General features: G+C 36.8%; 1 protein-coding gene across 1 annotated transcript in view; it reads left to right on the top strand.

The window, feature by feature from the left end:
• The first annotated feature begins 4,266 nt into the window (after nucleotides 1-4,266).
• The window catches only part of LOC150077929 (Kv channel-interacting protein 4-like), a 322,570-nt gene continuing 311,062 nt past the window's right edge, over nucleotides 4,267-15,774 (top strand). Inside the window, exon 1 of the mRNA XM_090385340.1 lies at nucleotides 4,267-4,861. Coding sequence (XP_090241466.1) covers nucleotides 4,753-4,861 — 109 coding nt within the window. The 5' untranslated portion in view covers nucleotides 4,267-4,752. The remainder of the gene's footprint in view (nucleotides 4,862-15,774) is intronic.

The raw sequence follows: 15,774 nt of genomic DNA, 5'->3' as shown, positions 1-15,774 counted from the left end.
TCTGAGGTAATATGAACCCGGGTAAAAGGGGGAGAAAATTCAATTTATATTGAAAATAAATCTAAAAATGCTTGTGATAAGCAATAGTTGACATCGCATAACAGTTATCTGCACTGAGACTTAATTCATGTCTGTTTATCCAATCCAGGATATTACCGATTACCACCACTTGTTTCAGGTAAATGAATGATGACGAACACAGAGAATAACAACTGACATCTGATCGGTGGATAATCATTTTAAAGTGGCTGGGGAAGTACGAAAATGTTAAAGAAGTCTAGCGTGCATGGAAACACTTCAATATTGGAAATAAGCGCTGGCTATGTGGTGATACCTCGTCATATTTGATAAATCTGAAGCGGACAAACTATTAATAACATCACGAAAGACAGATGTGGAAGGGAAAGGATGTCAATAATCGTCGAAAATATCTCGTTGACAGAGATGCCTATGAAGAGTCACCTTAAAACTCAAGGCAGCTTGAGAGTTACCAATGCGCCAGTTGAGTGTTCTTAGAATTTTAAAGGACAACTCATTTACACGAACTTTAGGCATTTTAAATTTTAAATAGTTTAGCAATATTTCTCGCTTGAGGTGCTTAGTTGAGCGTACTATGAGTGTATTGGCATTTTAAGATCAAGTCGAAACTCAACTGCGAATGCTGAACTCTTCTTTTCTTCTTCTTGGATTTGGTTAATTATTTTGGACAAAATGAATTAAAGTAACCACTGAACGTTAATATTTAACCAAAGTTTCTAATATATATTTTCATATACACAGAGTGGCCGCTGTATTAGCTATACTTAATAGCGAGTAGGTCCCTTAGACTTATTAATCATGGTGTGGAGGTGTCGGAAGTGTGTCACAGAAACGTTGACCCAAGTTAACTTCCCACTGTTGTTGCAAATTGATGATTGAGGATCTCTATTCCAAAGAGATCGTATTGCATTCCACAGATGGAATGGATAGAGATCTGCTGACTGGCTAGGCCACCGCAATAGTTTTAATTTATTCTTATGTTTCTGGAACCCTTTCCGTGAAATTTTGGCCGCCGTGTAACATGGCGTATTAACCTGAAGAACTCATTTTCAGTTAGATAAACTGTAGCCAAGAAGGGATGCATCTGGTCAGCAACAATTTCCAAATAACCAGTAGCATCCAGATGTTTCTCCATTGGTATCAAGGGGCCCGATGTGAACACTCCCCAAGCATTACATCATCACCACCAGTCTGAATTCTTGACCCAGAATGGTCCATGGACTCAGTATTTTTCGCCGTATTCTGTTATGAAGATACGATTACACCAACAATATCCAGTGTTGGTGTTTCTAAGTTCGCTGTAACCGTATCTTCTAATTTTTTGGTGGCAGTGGAACCCGACTCGATCGTAGGCTACAGTACCCATCCGTGACGAGGCATGCATTCTGAAATACCTCTTTGGTTCCTACGCTTACATTAGGGTTTTAGTTGACTGACTGTAGCTTTTCTGTTATCAGACTCCGTTGGTCTCGTATCAATGTGCTCTTTCCGACCACACAATTGCCATTGGTTGGATATGATTTGGTTGTTGGACCAACGTTGATACACTCGAGACATGGTCTTACGTAAAAATCTCAGCAGGGTTTCAGGTACCGAGTGCTCATACCGGCGGATTTGATGCCAACTACCATTTCATGTTCAAACTCACCTTTCCTCTTGCTCATTTTCACTTTGAATTGCACACCATAACATCCCTGTGTACTTGCCACTTGCTTTATATTGCATAAGAACAAGCGATGCTATTACTAAGGAGGACTCCAGTTTCGATATTTTTAAATACAATGAAAACTTTTCATCAACAATTTATTATTTTAAATTGTTTTGATACGCATTAACACTGTTTCATTATCAAATTTCGACACGCACATTAGTACCAATTCATCTGTGATGAACTTCCACACTGATATGCATCTTGGTAGCTTGACATCATTTGGAAGCTGGATATGCTGATTAAATTTCACGCTCAGGAAGAGATTGGCCTCAAGCTCATTATTGTTCTGTTCTAACGTAACGCAAGACAATTTGGAATGTTGTCTAATGACATGCGTGTGTTCCCCCCTATTGAATTCAGCCTAATGTTTGATGCATGTTTAAGTATGCGCTGCGTCAAATATATATTTAAAAGATAAACAGATTTTTAACGCTACACCGTTCTGAATAGCTATTGAAGACTTTTTTTTAACATTTTGATGGAGCTTTCGTGTAGGTAGTGTCTTATTGTGTATTAACAAAACATAGCTTAATTAAATTCTGTTTGGACTACCTAAAGAAACAAGCACCTGTTTAATCTCTCTTCATTTTAAATCTATTATTATTTCCAGATCCATTATTAAATAAATGAAAAAAGCTTAAGACGAAACGTTTTCTCCCTGAAGCCAAAATGAAATGCAATAATGACTTTTAAGGCAATTATCTCCCCAAGTATTCTTCGAGACGAAAAGAACTCTATCGCAAATGAACCTTTACATGTAAGATTAAAAACCAAGATGATATTATTTTGGAAATTAAGTTCATTAAATCGGTAACTTTTAATTAACATGTTGAAGGAAAGGGATGATATCATGTTTAGTCCCTTTTTTAAAGCGAAAACATCTTTAAGAAAACGTTCAGAAATTATGAAATTCCTCATAAGAAATAAAAAAATAAAACCGGGGACATTTCAGAAAAAAACTTTCTTTCCACGTTCCGATTTCTCCAAATATATGCATCGTAATGACTTTATAATGGACAACGAAGTTTTATTTAATTTGAACTGCAATTTATCGGAGATTAAAAAATAAGATTAATTCTCATTTTTAAAGGAAATAAGTATGAGTTCTGTATTAGGATATTTCCTTATTAATGCAAATTTTCACGATATAATTGTAGTAGTTCTGGACTTTTCACATTTCAAAATGGCGACCTCTCTTTCAGATCGAATCACTATTGAACACAAAGTAAAAAAAAAATAATAAAATAAATAAATACGCACAAATTTACATAAAAATACATTGTAATTTGTTAAATTAATTGTAATTTTTGCAGAAATATTTCTTAATTATTGACTGGATTTGCTATGAAATAAAAGAGACTGCGAATTCCACAGTTATTCAATGTTATTCTAAAATACGTTTAATTTTTAGGTTTAATGAAACATTTCAAATGTTTTGGATTTTCATCCACTAGGTGGCAGCACTCCCGAGTTCTTTAGTACGTTGACAATTTCTTTTTCAATTTGGTTTCTATTAGAAACTAGCTTGTTTTTAGATACGAATGTTAAGCCTAACGATTGAATGAAGCAGATCGAATTACAAATACGTCAGATTGGATGCTGGATCAGATTGATAATAGTATTAAAGAATTATTCTTCAGCTGCATTTGAAAGAAATTTCATTCTCGGAAAAGCTGCCTAGGAAAAAAAATCGATTTCAATTAACTGTTCGAGTCAAACAGAGAATTAAACTGTTCCCTCTCCTTTTTTTTTAAATATCGAATATCAACCGTTAAGAAAGATTTCCAAATAACCTCGAGCCAGATGTGGATATTCGACAACACCTGTCGAGCTAAAACGCTTTTAATAATTCATGTCATTTTTCTACACCGCGCTGGTCTCTGTTACAAAAGATTATTTCGAACCTAATAATGTCAAAGGTAAATTTCTCATCTCTCTTTCTTCTCTCTGCTTTGCTACTTGGCTAACTAACAGTACTTGGGAGCATTACCGATGCTCTAACAGCGTAACCAAGGTAACCCAACAGCTGTAGTACCTCCTGTGTCTCACAAGATGCCAAAGCGCATGTCTGCAGCATGTGTTCACCACCAAAGACAGGTTGGACGTCTCAGTTCATTCACGAACTTCGAGACACTGGAAACTGTTTCCGTATATTTTCGTAGTCGAGTGTCTGCGTGTGTGTGTGTGTGTGTGCGCGTGTGTATGTACCACTGCGTGTGTGTGTGAATGAGTGTATGGGTTGCCTGTTCTCGTCATCCTCGTTCTGATGTGTATCGCCACTCAGAGTTACGAACCTCAAGATGAACAACAGATTTCATTTAAAGGCGACATCTGGTGGAAGTATCGGGAACCATAAGTTCTACCAGCTATGCAAGTGAATGTCCATGTGTCCTATCCTGTTGCTAAGGCCTGCGTCACGTGTCCGCCAGATGACCTGCACTCCCCTTGGCCACCCTATCGACCACTTCTGCAACAGTCTCTCTCTTTCTCCACTAAGTAGCGGAAAAGCAACAGTAGCGGAGGGACGGCTTTGACGCGTGTGTTCGTGTCGGCAGCGTGGTAGCGCGACGATCGCCCGTAAATCGTCACAGTCGGAGATCGGGTCGCAAATCCCCGTCAAGAGACAAGTGGTTACATCGTTTCTTTCCTTGGCTCTCTTCGTGCACTTTGCTCCTCCCCTACGCCCAAAGCCATCATCGGATTAGCAAGGTCGACGGGTGTTGCTCAAATTAGTGTTGTGGTGTGATGTTCTCAAGCTGTAAGGAAGTGCCTCGTGAAACACCGCCGCCCTCGGGAATTCTCCATTCAAATCTCCCTCATTTATAGCCACCAAGGTTTTTGGCATCGATATCCAATACCCATAAAGGACCCTGCAGTTTTCAACTCTGTTTTGGAACTGATTGCTGCTTCCAATTCGGGATTTTGGAAGCATTACCTCCAAGTTTACCTCTTCCAGTGTCTCTACTGCTCAATTTGTAATCCTGGAGCTGGTCGAAGCAGAAATGGAATCTAAAAAAGAACCTTCAGTGTCGGGAGAATCTAGTGGTAGCATCACCCGTGTAAAACGCTTCACTGTAGCTATCCATCCCGAGAGTCGAAGCGAGACTGAAGGTGAGTTATTAACGCTTGGCTTCGTTCTTTTAGTGGGTAGCGGAAGAAACCAATCGGGTGTTAAAACGGAGGCGGATTTAGACATTGAAAGGAAAATAAGAAGGGATAAATTTAAAGCCTTTATGGTCGCACAGCCGTAAGATTAAATGTTTATCTAGGAGAATAGGACCCTTAGAATAGTCACATGGCTTACACAATGACGTCACCCTTCATTCATAAAGCGATTTTACTCCTACATCAATCTGGACTACGCTCGACTGGGTTTTCAGCATTGCGATGCAGGGTCAGAAATAGATGCCAAGCTACACCGAGTTAATTATTTAGACCATGTCCTCCCAAAAGGATATCCCAATCTTGGAAGAGGGTGGGTTGTGCTGAAAACTACTACTAGGCAAATGCATTTATTTTACTTTTCCCAAACGCACCTGGTACGCAAAAGCTGGATTTCAGGATCCCGGATTCTGGATATTTTAAATTCTGTAACTGGGATGTCCTATAAATCGCGGGAATCAAGGTACAAGGATGAAGGTACGAAAGGTGCCTTGATCCTTGAAAAAAATCACACTTCACTGTCTTCATTCAATATCTGGTTGGTGTTGAAGAGAAAGCAGATTTGTTGTTAGATTTCTGACCGACAAGAAGTATCGGGAGAGTATTCTTCAAATCTGTAAAAGCTTGAGAATATTAATGAATAAATTAATTTCAAACTGATGTATAATTACAGAAAACGTGAATTAATATACGAATTGTTTAAACAAACAAAAAGTACAGTTATGCACTTAGAGAACAAATGCCATTATGTGAAGTTGAAAGATCGGTTTGGAAGTCAAAGGTAAAATTCCCACGAATACTGGAATTAGCGATCCTCATAGATACAGTATTTGGTCTTTTAATTTATTAAGAACTGGAAATTTGAAACTTTCCGAAGTGAATTTGGCACCAGAATTTATTAGGTTTTGTTGAATTTTTTTTCTATTTTGGTAGATAAATTATCACAATAAATAATAACGGAATCTGTCATGATCATTAACAGAAAAAATGTAGTCTGTTCACACGGATTTTAGAGAGCAATGGCTGATTGCTAAATTCCTCCAAAGTATTGTCATTCCTATTTAGTCATTCATTCGCATTTCAGTCTGTAGCTTTCTTTGCACTACCATTTTGGTTTAAAGATATTTTATTATTTGAGAGATGAGGAATGTTACTAGTTGTGCTATACCGGGACAACTCTTGAAACCCTTACATGATGTGAGATCAAAGGCATTGAGATAAGGCTGTTTTAATCGAACAAGCTTTTGCTTGTTCGATTAAAACATTTTAGGAAACATAAAATGCCTCTATTTTATGTTTGGTAAAACTGCTAGTTAATTAAGACTCTTCCAACGAAGGTTGGGATGTGTACTTTATAATATCGACAGATGGAATTTTTAAAGAACCTCGCTGAAAAATATGCAGTCATTGCGTGATCTACATAATCCTTCAGTGATAGTCTTTCTGTGCAGACGCCATACAGAAACTTCCATCAATAACTGAAAAGGAAATAAGTAAAAAGACTATCAACCACATAAAACTCTCCTAATGGCAAAGATAAGAATATACCACGATTCATTTTTTCCAAGAAAGTAAGAATTTATACTTGTATTTTTCGATTGTGTAATAAATATATTTCAACCTCTTCTTTATGGAGACGCAATTTCTTTCTCTGCTTATCTTTCTCATTTAGAGAAAATTAGAATCTAAATGAAAATCGTTCTAATCGTAAAATAACTTATTCTATCTACCCCCTAATCTGATTTAAAAGATGTAATATCAGCATAACTGGGCTTCTTGGCATTTAGGAATATCATGGCTGCGCATGGTTGAGTGAAGTACTAGAGAAATATTTTTCTGTTTTGAACTTCCATCCAAATTAAATATTATTTACAATTTTCAACGATATTCTCAAGTTTTCTTTCCATAAATGCATAGCCCTAATACTCATTAATCATCACTTATCCTTTTTATGCGATAATTGAAAAAAATTGCTGGTATAATAACTAGAATCATTCACCATGACCAGGGCCTCAGTCAAAATTAACAATTCTTTAAAAGGTTGCCATTCTGTCATTCTGCATATTGCCACATACGCAGTTTTCTTTTACTTTTATCTAAAACTTGTAGAACTGTCTCGACTTCAGTCTTACAAGTATTGTCTGGTTCCATGCCCCTTGACTTATTGTTAGTTTTTTGAGGACTCTGCTATTTCATTAAAAAGAATATTCCTCTTGATTTTGACGATATTGAAATTGCTCGATCTAATGATCCCAAAAGAGAAAAAAATCAGGGTCTTCAATACCCTTATGTCAAAGTGGCAGCAACGTTGGACTGACTCCTCTGAGGGTCAAGTCACTAAATCTTTTATCAGCTATGTTAACTTTGTCAAGGAAAGTACATTGAAATGGTGTTCGCCAAATCTGTTTTCTTGTTTCCTCCTTATGGGATATGGCTCTGATTCCGATCTTTGTTCCTGTGGCGAGGTCGAGATTACATGTTCTGTTATTGATGATTTTCGTTAAACCTTTTTTTCTATCACCGGCATAATCGTACGACGCCCACTGGTATAGGACCACCTCCAGGGTGCACAGTTTCGTCCTTTAGATTGCTTTCCTGGTGGCAAAGTGGCCAGAAATAACTAAACAACACACTGCAGAAACATCACACACATTTCTGTTTTTTTACAGAGTTCTGTATTCATTACAGTGTACTAAGGTGGAGTTCAACTGCTATTCAAATAACATATCTCAGACGTTACTTAAATTGAAATTTTCATCCATTTGCCACACACTGGATATTCTATTCTGACGCACAATTCGCCTTCAGTTGCTGCTGTCTCGTTCTTGGAGTACCGATTTTCTGCCCATTTCTTCCTTTTGGAGCTGCATTTGGAGATGGTCGCTTTCGACGCCACAGATTTCCTTTGTTTTCTCAATTGTGACTTCTGCCAATAGTGCTAAAACAACTCATGACTGGATCGTCTAAGATGGCCAAGGGAAGCGTACAATATTTTATACCAAGGGACTATATGACAACTTACATTTTCAGCAACGTTTAACTATCTATTGACACCAGTTGAAAAGATATCTAATTTTTTGGCCAGTTAGTGTATAGCTTAAGATAGTACATAATAAACATCAATACTTAATGTTTATTATGCAAATAGGACATGTAAATATTCCATCCTACGTAGATCGTTTTTGTAACAATCGAGAACAGGATAAACTCAATCATTACAAAAAAATTAGAAATTAGGAAAAAAAGTTGGAAATTAGACAATTAAGGGTAGTCAATTATTTAGAGGGAACGTTTCAAACAAATTGAACATTCTTTTGTTGATTTTTTTTTCCAGTTTTATTTTGATTACGTCACCTGTTTCATTCCATTAAGTGATTCCATTCTTAATTGGTTGTAAATACTCGGTACTTGAGGTATTTTTAACTATTAATATTCTAATAATGTAAAATATAAAATGCTCATAAAAATATGTTATTGTCATCCTGGGAATTCAGCTGATAGAGCTGTAATTTTAAATAATCTGAAGTGAGTGAACGTTCAACATTTCCAGGCAACACAATTTCGTTTGGATGCTTTGTTAAATCTCTTCTGCAAGACCACATCAAGCATTAAAGTTCCCTGTACATTTGTAAACTAATTTCCCCTTCCTTTTCATCCCCGGTTTTAGGATTAGGGTGAATTGAGGAGAAAATTGTACCCTAGAACTTTGTTCATTGTGCATTTAAGTAGCTGTTTACAAAGAATGTTATCCAGGCCTCCTATTTTCGCTCTTGTGTGCTTGGATTAGAAAGCTCAAGTGCAAACGTTCTGAGGTAACACTAATTTATGTTCGTTGCAACAACACGAGTGCCACTGCTTGGTTGCATGCCACCGTTAGAGTTTGTTGTTGGTTGTTTTGTTGCTTGGTAACTACGCTAACGGAATGGATGACCTATCAACTTTATACAACAAAAACCTCTTCTGGGTTACTTGAGAATGGTTGGAAATAAAAGAAGGCTGTTGGATTTCATCGGTCATTTAAAATTTAATATTTCGTAAGGTGTCGAGACTCTTAAAAGTTTTAGTTAAATATTTTTAAAGTGCTGTGAAAAGAATTGTAAATGTTTGTTTTCACGTGGATGACAAATTCTCATCTTAAAGGAAAGGTGTCTAAACAAATTTTTGTTTAGTAGCTTTAAAATTAAAAGTAATTAAGCTTAAATTTATTAATCCTAAACTTTTTATACAAAAAGGTTGTGTAAAAAAAATGTTAAAAGCGATTTTTCCCAATAACGTGTCAAAAGTGTAACTATACCATTGCAATCTATTGCAACAAAATAGTGGTTTCGTTACTTTTGACTTGTTTGGAGAGGTCTGGGTTCGAATCTCAAAGGAGAATGGAAGCATTCTTAAAGTTCCTAAAGGCCCATTCAATCGGGGTGGTAGTCAGCTGATCTCAGGTAGTGAGTAGGATTTTCTCTTGTGAGTTATTCTATGTTTTTTAGCCTGTACAATATATACAAATCAGCTCTTGAACACAGATCTGTTCAGTATAGGTGCTCGTAAATAGTTTTGACCCGGCTGTAAATAGCTGTGGGCCAGTGTCACCGCAGCCAATGTAGTTTCAGTTGAAACTACATTGCAGCCAATGTAGTTTCAACTGAAACTACATTGGCTGCAGTGACACTGACCAAAAGCTATTTGCTGGCAAAACTACATCAGTCCAAAAGGGACCTGAAGCCGAGAAAGATATAGGAATTATTTAAAAAACAAACTGAATATTCGTTCTGTTCCCATTCCCACAAAATAACCATACAATTATGCTTTGAATTTATTGAGAATCACTGGCTCTTCTGCGTTGAGAGACAACTTATTCTTGAGTTCGACAGCTCGCTGTCCATTGGCAAAGTTCATGAGATCCAGTCTTCTGTTATTCCCTGTGGTTTTATACGTGTCCCCTGGTTCTTGTTCCATCTACGAGGGAGAAAAGACCCTCCTCATTTATTTTTTCAACCCCTTTAACGACTTATTCACTTCATTTATATCTCCTTTGAGATATCTAGTTGTCAAACTTCGTAATCCACACCGATTCTTGAGGGACCCTATTTGTTACACTGGTGAACCCCAAAGACTAAAGAAACTTTTAAATTTTTATTTGGCGTCAACCCCTAGTTAGCTTTGGAGAATTTATGATGTGAGTATACGAACTACATCAAGAGACATATTTGTGTTTTTAATTATTCAATGAAAGCACCACTGATACATTTTGAAATGGTTCTTCACAAGCATGGTCTCTCTGACCAAAGAAATATTTGTTCCATCATCGTGGCCAGATACTGATAATGGCTGATCCTATATCAACTTCCGGATATATCTCTTGTGTCAGTTATTATAAATTCCTTCATTTCTTAAGCCGGAAAATATTTTACCAATTACTGACCATCTTGAAAAGGTCTTTCAATCATGTTATTGGAAAATATGTTAAAATATTTTTCACCATCTTCATAAAACTTCTCCACCCTTTCACAACCTAAATCTTTTTCCCTCATTCCGTACATCATTAACCTTCGTTTTGTCCTTTAGAATACACGCAGGTGTAAGCGGGACCAATTATTTCCTTCCTTGTCAGGGACATCTACCTTAATATCGCATTGTAACCTCTTCCATTTCTCTTAAATCCTGAGACTGTATTAACGAACTTACAATAAATAGCCCTTCGCTTAAAAAACCATTAGACACGGAGAGTATTAAGTTCGATCAATACTTTTCCCAATTGCGTTTTATTTTATTTTCTTTTCTACCAGAAGAACGATGAAGTTGATAAAAGGCAGATTTTAACGCATAGCTTACCATTCAGACCAGAAGGTTTAATTATGATAGGATGTTCCCCACTTTCTGTCGATTAAAGCATTAAATATTAATGAAACGCAGTCACTATACAATCGACATCTACTTAGACGTAATGAGCTCGTGTTTTAAATTTATTCAATGCCATATTTCTTTAGTTCTGGACAAATTTCTTCTTCCTGTATTTGCCATCTTTAAATTTAAGGTCTTCTAAGAATAAGCCCAATGTTTTAAAAATTAATGCATTGTGAAATAGAACACAATGATATACTAGTAAAAGAAAATAAGTGGAGACTGAAATATTAAATTTTCAAATTTGAATGGTTACTATTGTCTTCTTTATGTCATCATAATAAAACAAGAAAGGGATAGAATGAATAAGATGAGAATTTTGTGGTAAAATCAACAAATCCGAAAAGACCCCAGGGAGAACAATCGAAAGAAAAATTCAGCACGTGAAATTTACATTAGTTATCCATTACTACACTCATTGGTTAAAAAATTAGAAAACTCTTGCATTTGGCATTAACAGATAATTAAATGTACAACCTGCAAACAGTGAGTGGAAGACGAAGGGAGAATGAAGATCTAAAAGGAAGAAATGCAGCAGAAAGCAGGTGCTCCAAGAAAGAGACAGCAGCAATTTAAAGAGAATTGTCCGTAAGAATAGATGGAGTGGTGCTGCCAACTTCAAGAGTGGACTGTAGAACAGTGGAAAAAAGATCATATGGTCTGAAGAGTCTCTTTCTGCACCAATGATGTTGTGAAAGTGGCGTAAACCATGCATCCAGACTTTCTCTTGTCCCCATTCAAAGGTCTCATGGCATGGTGTATGCTCTGTTGGTACGGACTAGGTCCGCTTGTACCTTTAGAAGGTCGTTATTTTCATTGATTATCTTTCTGTCGTATCAGACCAATTTTACATTGTAATGCTTCGTTTTCACGCGGATTGCGATGGATTCTTTCAAGATAACAACGCAATTGTCCACCGCGCAAAAATTGTATTTGAATGGTTCGAGGAACATTCTAAAGATTTATAACACCTACCCTGGCAATTTAATTTTCCAGATCTTAATTCAGTTCAGAATGTCTGAGAATATCCTAGGCTTTCTGAATTCAGTTCAGAATGTCTGCGATACGTCGGAAAGAACAATTCGGCTTTTCAGTTCTCTACTAACCCAATACAGCAGCTGATAAATATCCTGGTGGAAGAATGGTCAAATTTGGAAGTAGACTCCTTCACACTCTTTGGAATCTCTTCCACTACATGTAGAAGCTGTAATTCGGGCAATAGGTGGCCCTACTAGATACTGAATAAAGATGTCTAAATTTTTGGCCAGCGATCGCATATTCTCAATAGAAAGATTATTGGCATGGGCAAGCTGTAAACAAATTAAAACAGATTAAACTTGTAATCAAGCAATTGCAGTCCACTCTACCCAAGATCCGCAGAGTGGAAATTGGTCTTATTCGGCTTCGCATAGGTCATAGTCATATGACGTACTATTTTTTCCTGAAGACGGATCACTCATTTATGTGGACGAACTGCAATACATTTTTAACTGTTATTCACATTTTTACAGAATGTCCTCTTTTAATAAATGCATGGCGTTTGTGTTTTAGCAGAAGATGATTGGTGAGAACAAAGAGAATGGCCTCCTCTAAGACTTTTAAAACGACAGAAGCAAACAACATAAGTACATGATCCAAATGGCTTGAACACTTGCTTTGAGCGACTTCACTGAAGGTTTTTAGTAAATTTTCAGGATAAACAATTTATAATGAAATGGAAGAATACCAAATGAGCATATAGCTGCAGTTCTTGTTGGTTTCAATAAGTTTATTGAATTGATAAACTGATAGGAATAGTCTAGTTTTATGGAGAACCGAATTATGAAACTTATCCACAGGAGCGGTACAGCTCTTGAGGATTTGTCTGGAATCTGGCTAGAATACATATATTTCACATTTGTTGATGGTGTGAGCTACATAATTACAATAGCTTTTTCTCTATCGAAGATGATTCTGGTGTAGACTATTCTACAATTCGATAACCCTGATGACTTTCGATTTTTTCCAGAACTTGTTTTTGTTTGAACCAGCTAAGCTGTGGTGTCTGCCATGATCTGGACTGGGATGCAGTTGCGATTTGTCTGGATGAAACTTAATATTTAAAGCACCATGTATGTTATTAAAAATGTAGTGGGGGATATCATTCTGTTTGAAAACAATTGGAATTGTCTGTCCGCACTCAATATGACAACTGGCAGTGTTTCTTATTACACTCTGATTGAATAAACTCGTTTATAATTTTTTTATAATCACTGCTGTGACTTCTTGGCATATCATGGTAAGATTTTTCTAGATGAATCATAACATGCTTTTCTAGATGAATCATAATATGTTATCATCTCTTTCACAATAAACACAATATCCTGAGTTATTCTCCAAATTACTCTCGCGTCAAAAGTGAAACCGGTAGATAAACTTTAATGACTTCAAACATTACAATTCAGCTTTGAACTTGACAAGACTCTTTTGAACTTTTACCTTTAAAATAGCACTTTTCTTTGATAATATTTCTGTCTCTAAAGCTTTATCTTGAGTCTAGAACCAAGTTTCTTGAATAAAAACTCTTAATATAACTTCTGCATCTAATTGCTTTTTGTGGTTTGCCCATTACTTAAATGGCTCAGAGAATCTTGTCAAAACAGCCATAGATAAGTGCAAATGGACTAGCAAACAGTAACGCATCTGAAAGTTTGCATAAATGTCGTTCTTATCAGATAGTTTAGATTAAACCAGTCGAGTCAGAATGCTTTCAATGTAGATAATGGCACTGACTACAATAAAGTAATGTCTGGAGAATGGAGTTATTTGACAGCAGTAACATCATGAACACGTGCTTGATGCTTAATTACCTGTTTGGTAGTTATCAACTATTTAGATATTAAAAAAAAAAGAAAGGAACCAAAGATTTGTAAGAGTAAAATCCAGAATTATGAAAATATTGACGAAATGATCATTTTTGGTAGGTGGCGTTCTTCCAATCAGACTTTAGATTACGATTATATATATTTATTTTTGAGTTCTTGCCATATTAATCTGTCCAGTTTTAGGAAAATCCCACTTTCTTAAGTTTTTTTTTTAAGTGGATCGTTTATTTCGTCATCTACGACTTTGTTTCTTTAGTGTTTCCCTCTAGTGGTCCGTTGCCAAGGCAATACTAAGCACTATCGATTTCTGGCCTATTGTATTGGTTAAATATCCGTGCAATCCTTTCGTCCCTGTATTAATTTATGTTGCTACTACCACAAAGATTTCGATTACGTTTGACACGTGTCTTGGATTGAAGAACACGCAAGTGGATCAATAAGCTTGACCAGAAATTCTTTGCTAGGCCACAACTAGAAATACTGGTCCGCTTGCAAAAAGTGTGCCAAGATCTAAACATTTATGACAGGTGACTCATATTCCGCGATGTAAACAGGTTACTTTCAAGTACGTTATTGTAAGAGAAGCATATAATCACGTGCTGGATTATTAGAGTAGACCAATATTTGGATGTTTGTATAATTGACTGCATTACGAATTAATATTATTGGGACATTTTCATGTAGTTGGAAAAAGGGCTATTAATCCAAAAATGTAATATGTAGCGGGGCAGTCTTTGGACTGCACGACAGACTTCACTCCTCCTCTGCATACTTTCTACTCGAGCTCAACAATAACTTCTTTACAAAGTCAAGTAAGTGTTGTCAGGATTTTGCCTCTATTCAAGAAGCTGTCAGAGCCGGTTTTGAAGAAGACCATTTTGGCAGCAGCTTAATCCGGCACTCGAATTCATTCAACAGTTGTTCAATGGAGTGGAGGCCCGTGCTCGAAGCCGGCCAGTCCGACTTCTAGACATCATTGTCTACAAACTGGTCATGTATGGTTGTCGCAGTATGACATGGAATGTTGTCACCCTGATATTGGCTGGGTGCGTGGTATTATTACAATGTAGCATATAATTATCCAAAGCATCCAAGTAGGTCATGAAGTTCATGATTTCAGACAATATCACCAACAGAATAAGTTCGAACCGGCTGAAATAGTCCCATGCCATTAGACTACCTCCACCAAGCTTCACGGTCGAGTCTATATACCATGACAGGAAATGCTTCCATCACAATGAAACATTGTATAGCGAGATTTGTTATCCATAGCAACTTTTGCCACTGTTCCAGAGTCCATGAATTTCGGAAACAACACTAATTCAAAAGCTGTTTCGTATTGACGATCGTGACATTGGCCGTATGAGCAATTGTCCTACCACTCAATCCAAGGTCATGCAGCTTCCTATGAATGGCTGACGTACTGACTGATATTCCGATGGTCTCTTGGACTTGCTCCTTGATGTTTTCATAGACCACAAGCGTGAAGTACGACCTATCCTCTTTATGATGAACGCTTCTTTAAGGTTCTTAAGGCTGTCTAGATCTCTTTCTCTGTTGTTGAAATATCATCGAATGTCTTTCATCTTTGAATGAAATTCGCCAATGAACTTTTGGGGATTCAGACATCCAACAACCATTTCAAGTTGAAACTGTGTAAATTTCGATCCACGACACATACTGATTCTAACAAGTAACGCTTCTGCATAGGTCAACGATATTTGAAGAAGAAGAAGAAGAAGAACTCTTTATTATATACAGACAGCACATTGCTGTATACAACTCCCTTCACGGCTACAAGCCAGGGATTTACATAAAAGAAATCACACAACATAATAAACACAAAAAAAGAAAAAAGCATTATGACTCCTGAAAGGTTTGAACACTGGGATGATGGATTCAAGGCAGTGATGAATAGGTCTCCGGGAGCAGGTTCTAATGTCGTCTGATGTGGTCCTGGGAAGGAAGTCGACCGAGTACTTTCTGCCTATATTTCTTATCGACTGCGAATTTGTAGAGGTCGCCGTCCAAGGACTGTATGTCTTGCAGCATTTGCACAGGTAGGAACCGATCAGTTAGCTTTAACCGGTTTGGAATGGT

This window comes from Mastigoproctus giganteus, chromosome 11 (assembly GCF_048544385.1).
Source record: "Mastigoproctus giganteus isolate SK-2022 chromosome 11, ASM4854438v1, whole genome shotgun sequence".
Classification (NCBI taxonomy): domain Eukaryota; kingdom Metazoa; phylum Arthropoda; class Arachnida; order Uropygi; family Thelyphonidae; genus Mastigoproctus; species Mastigoproctus giganteus.
This window is presented reverse-complemented; position numbering and strand designations above follow the sequence as displayed.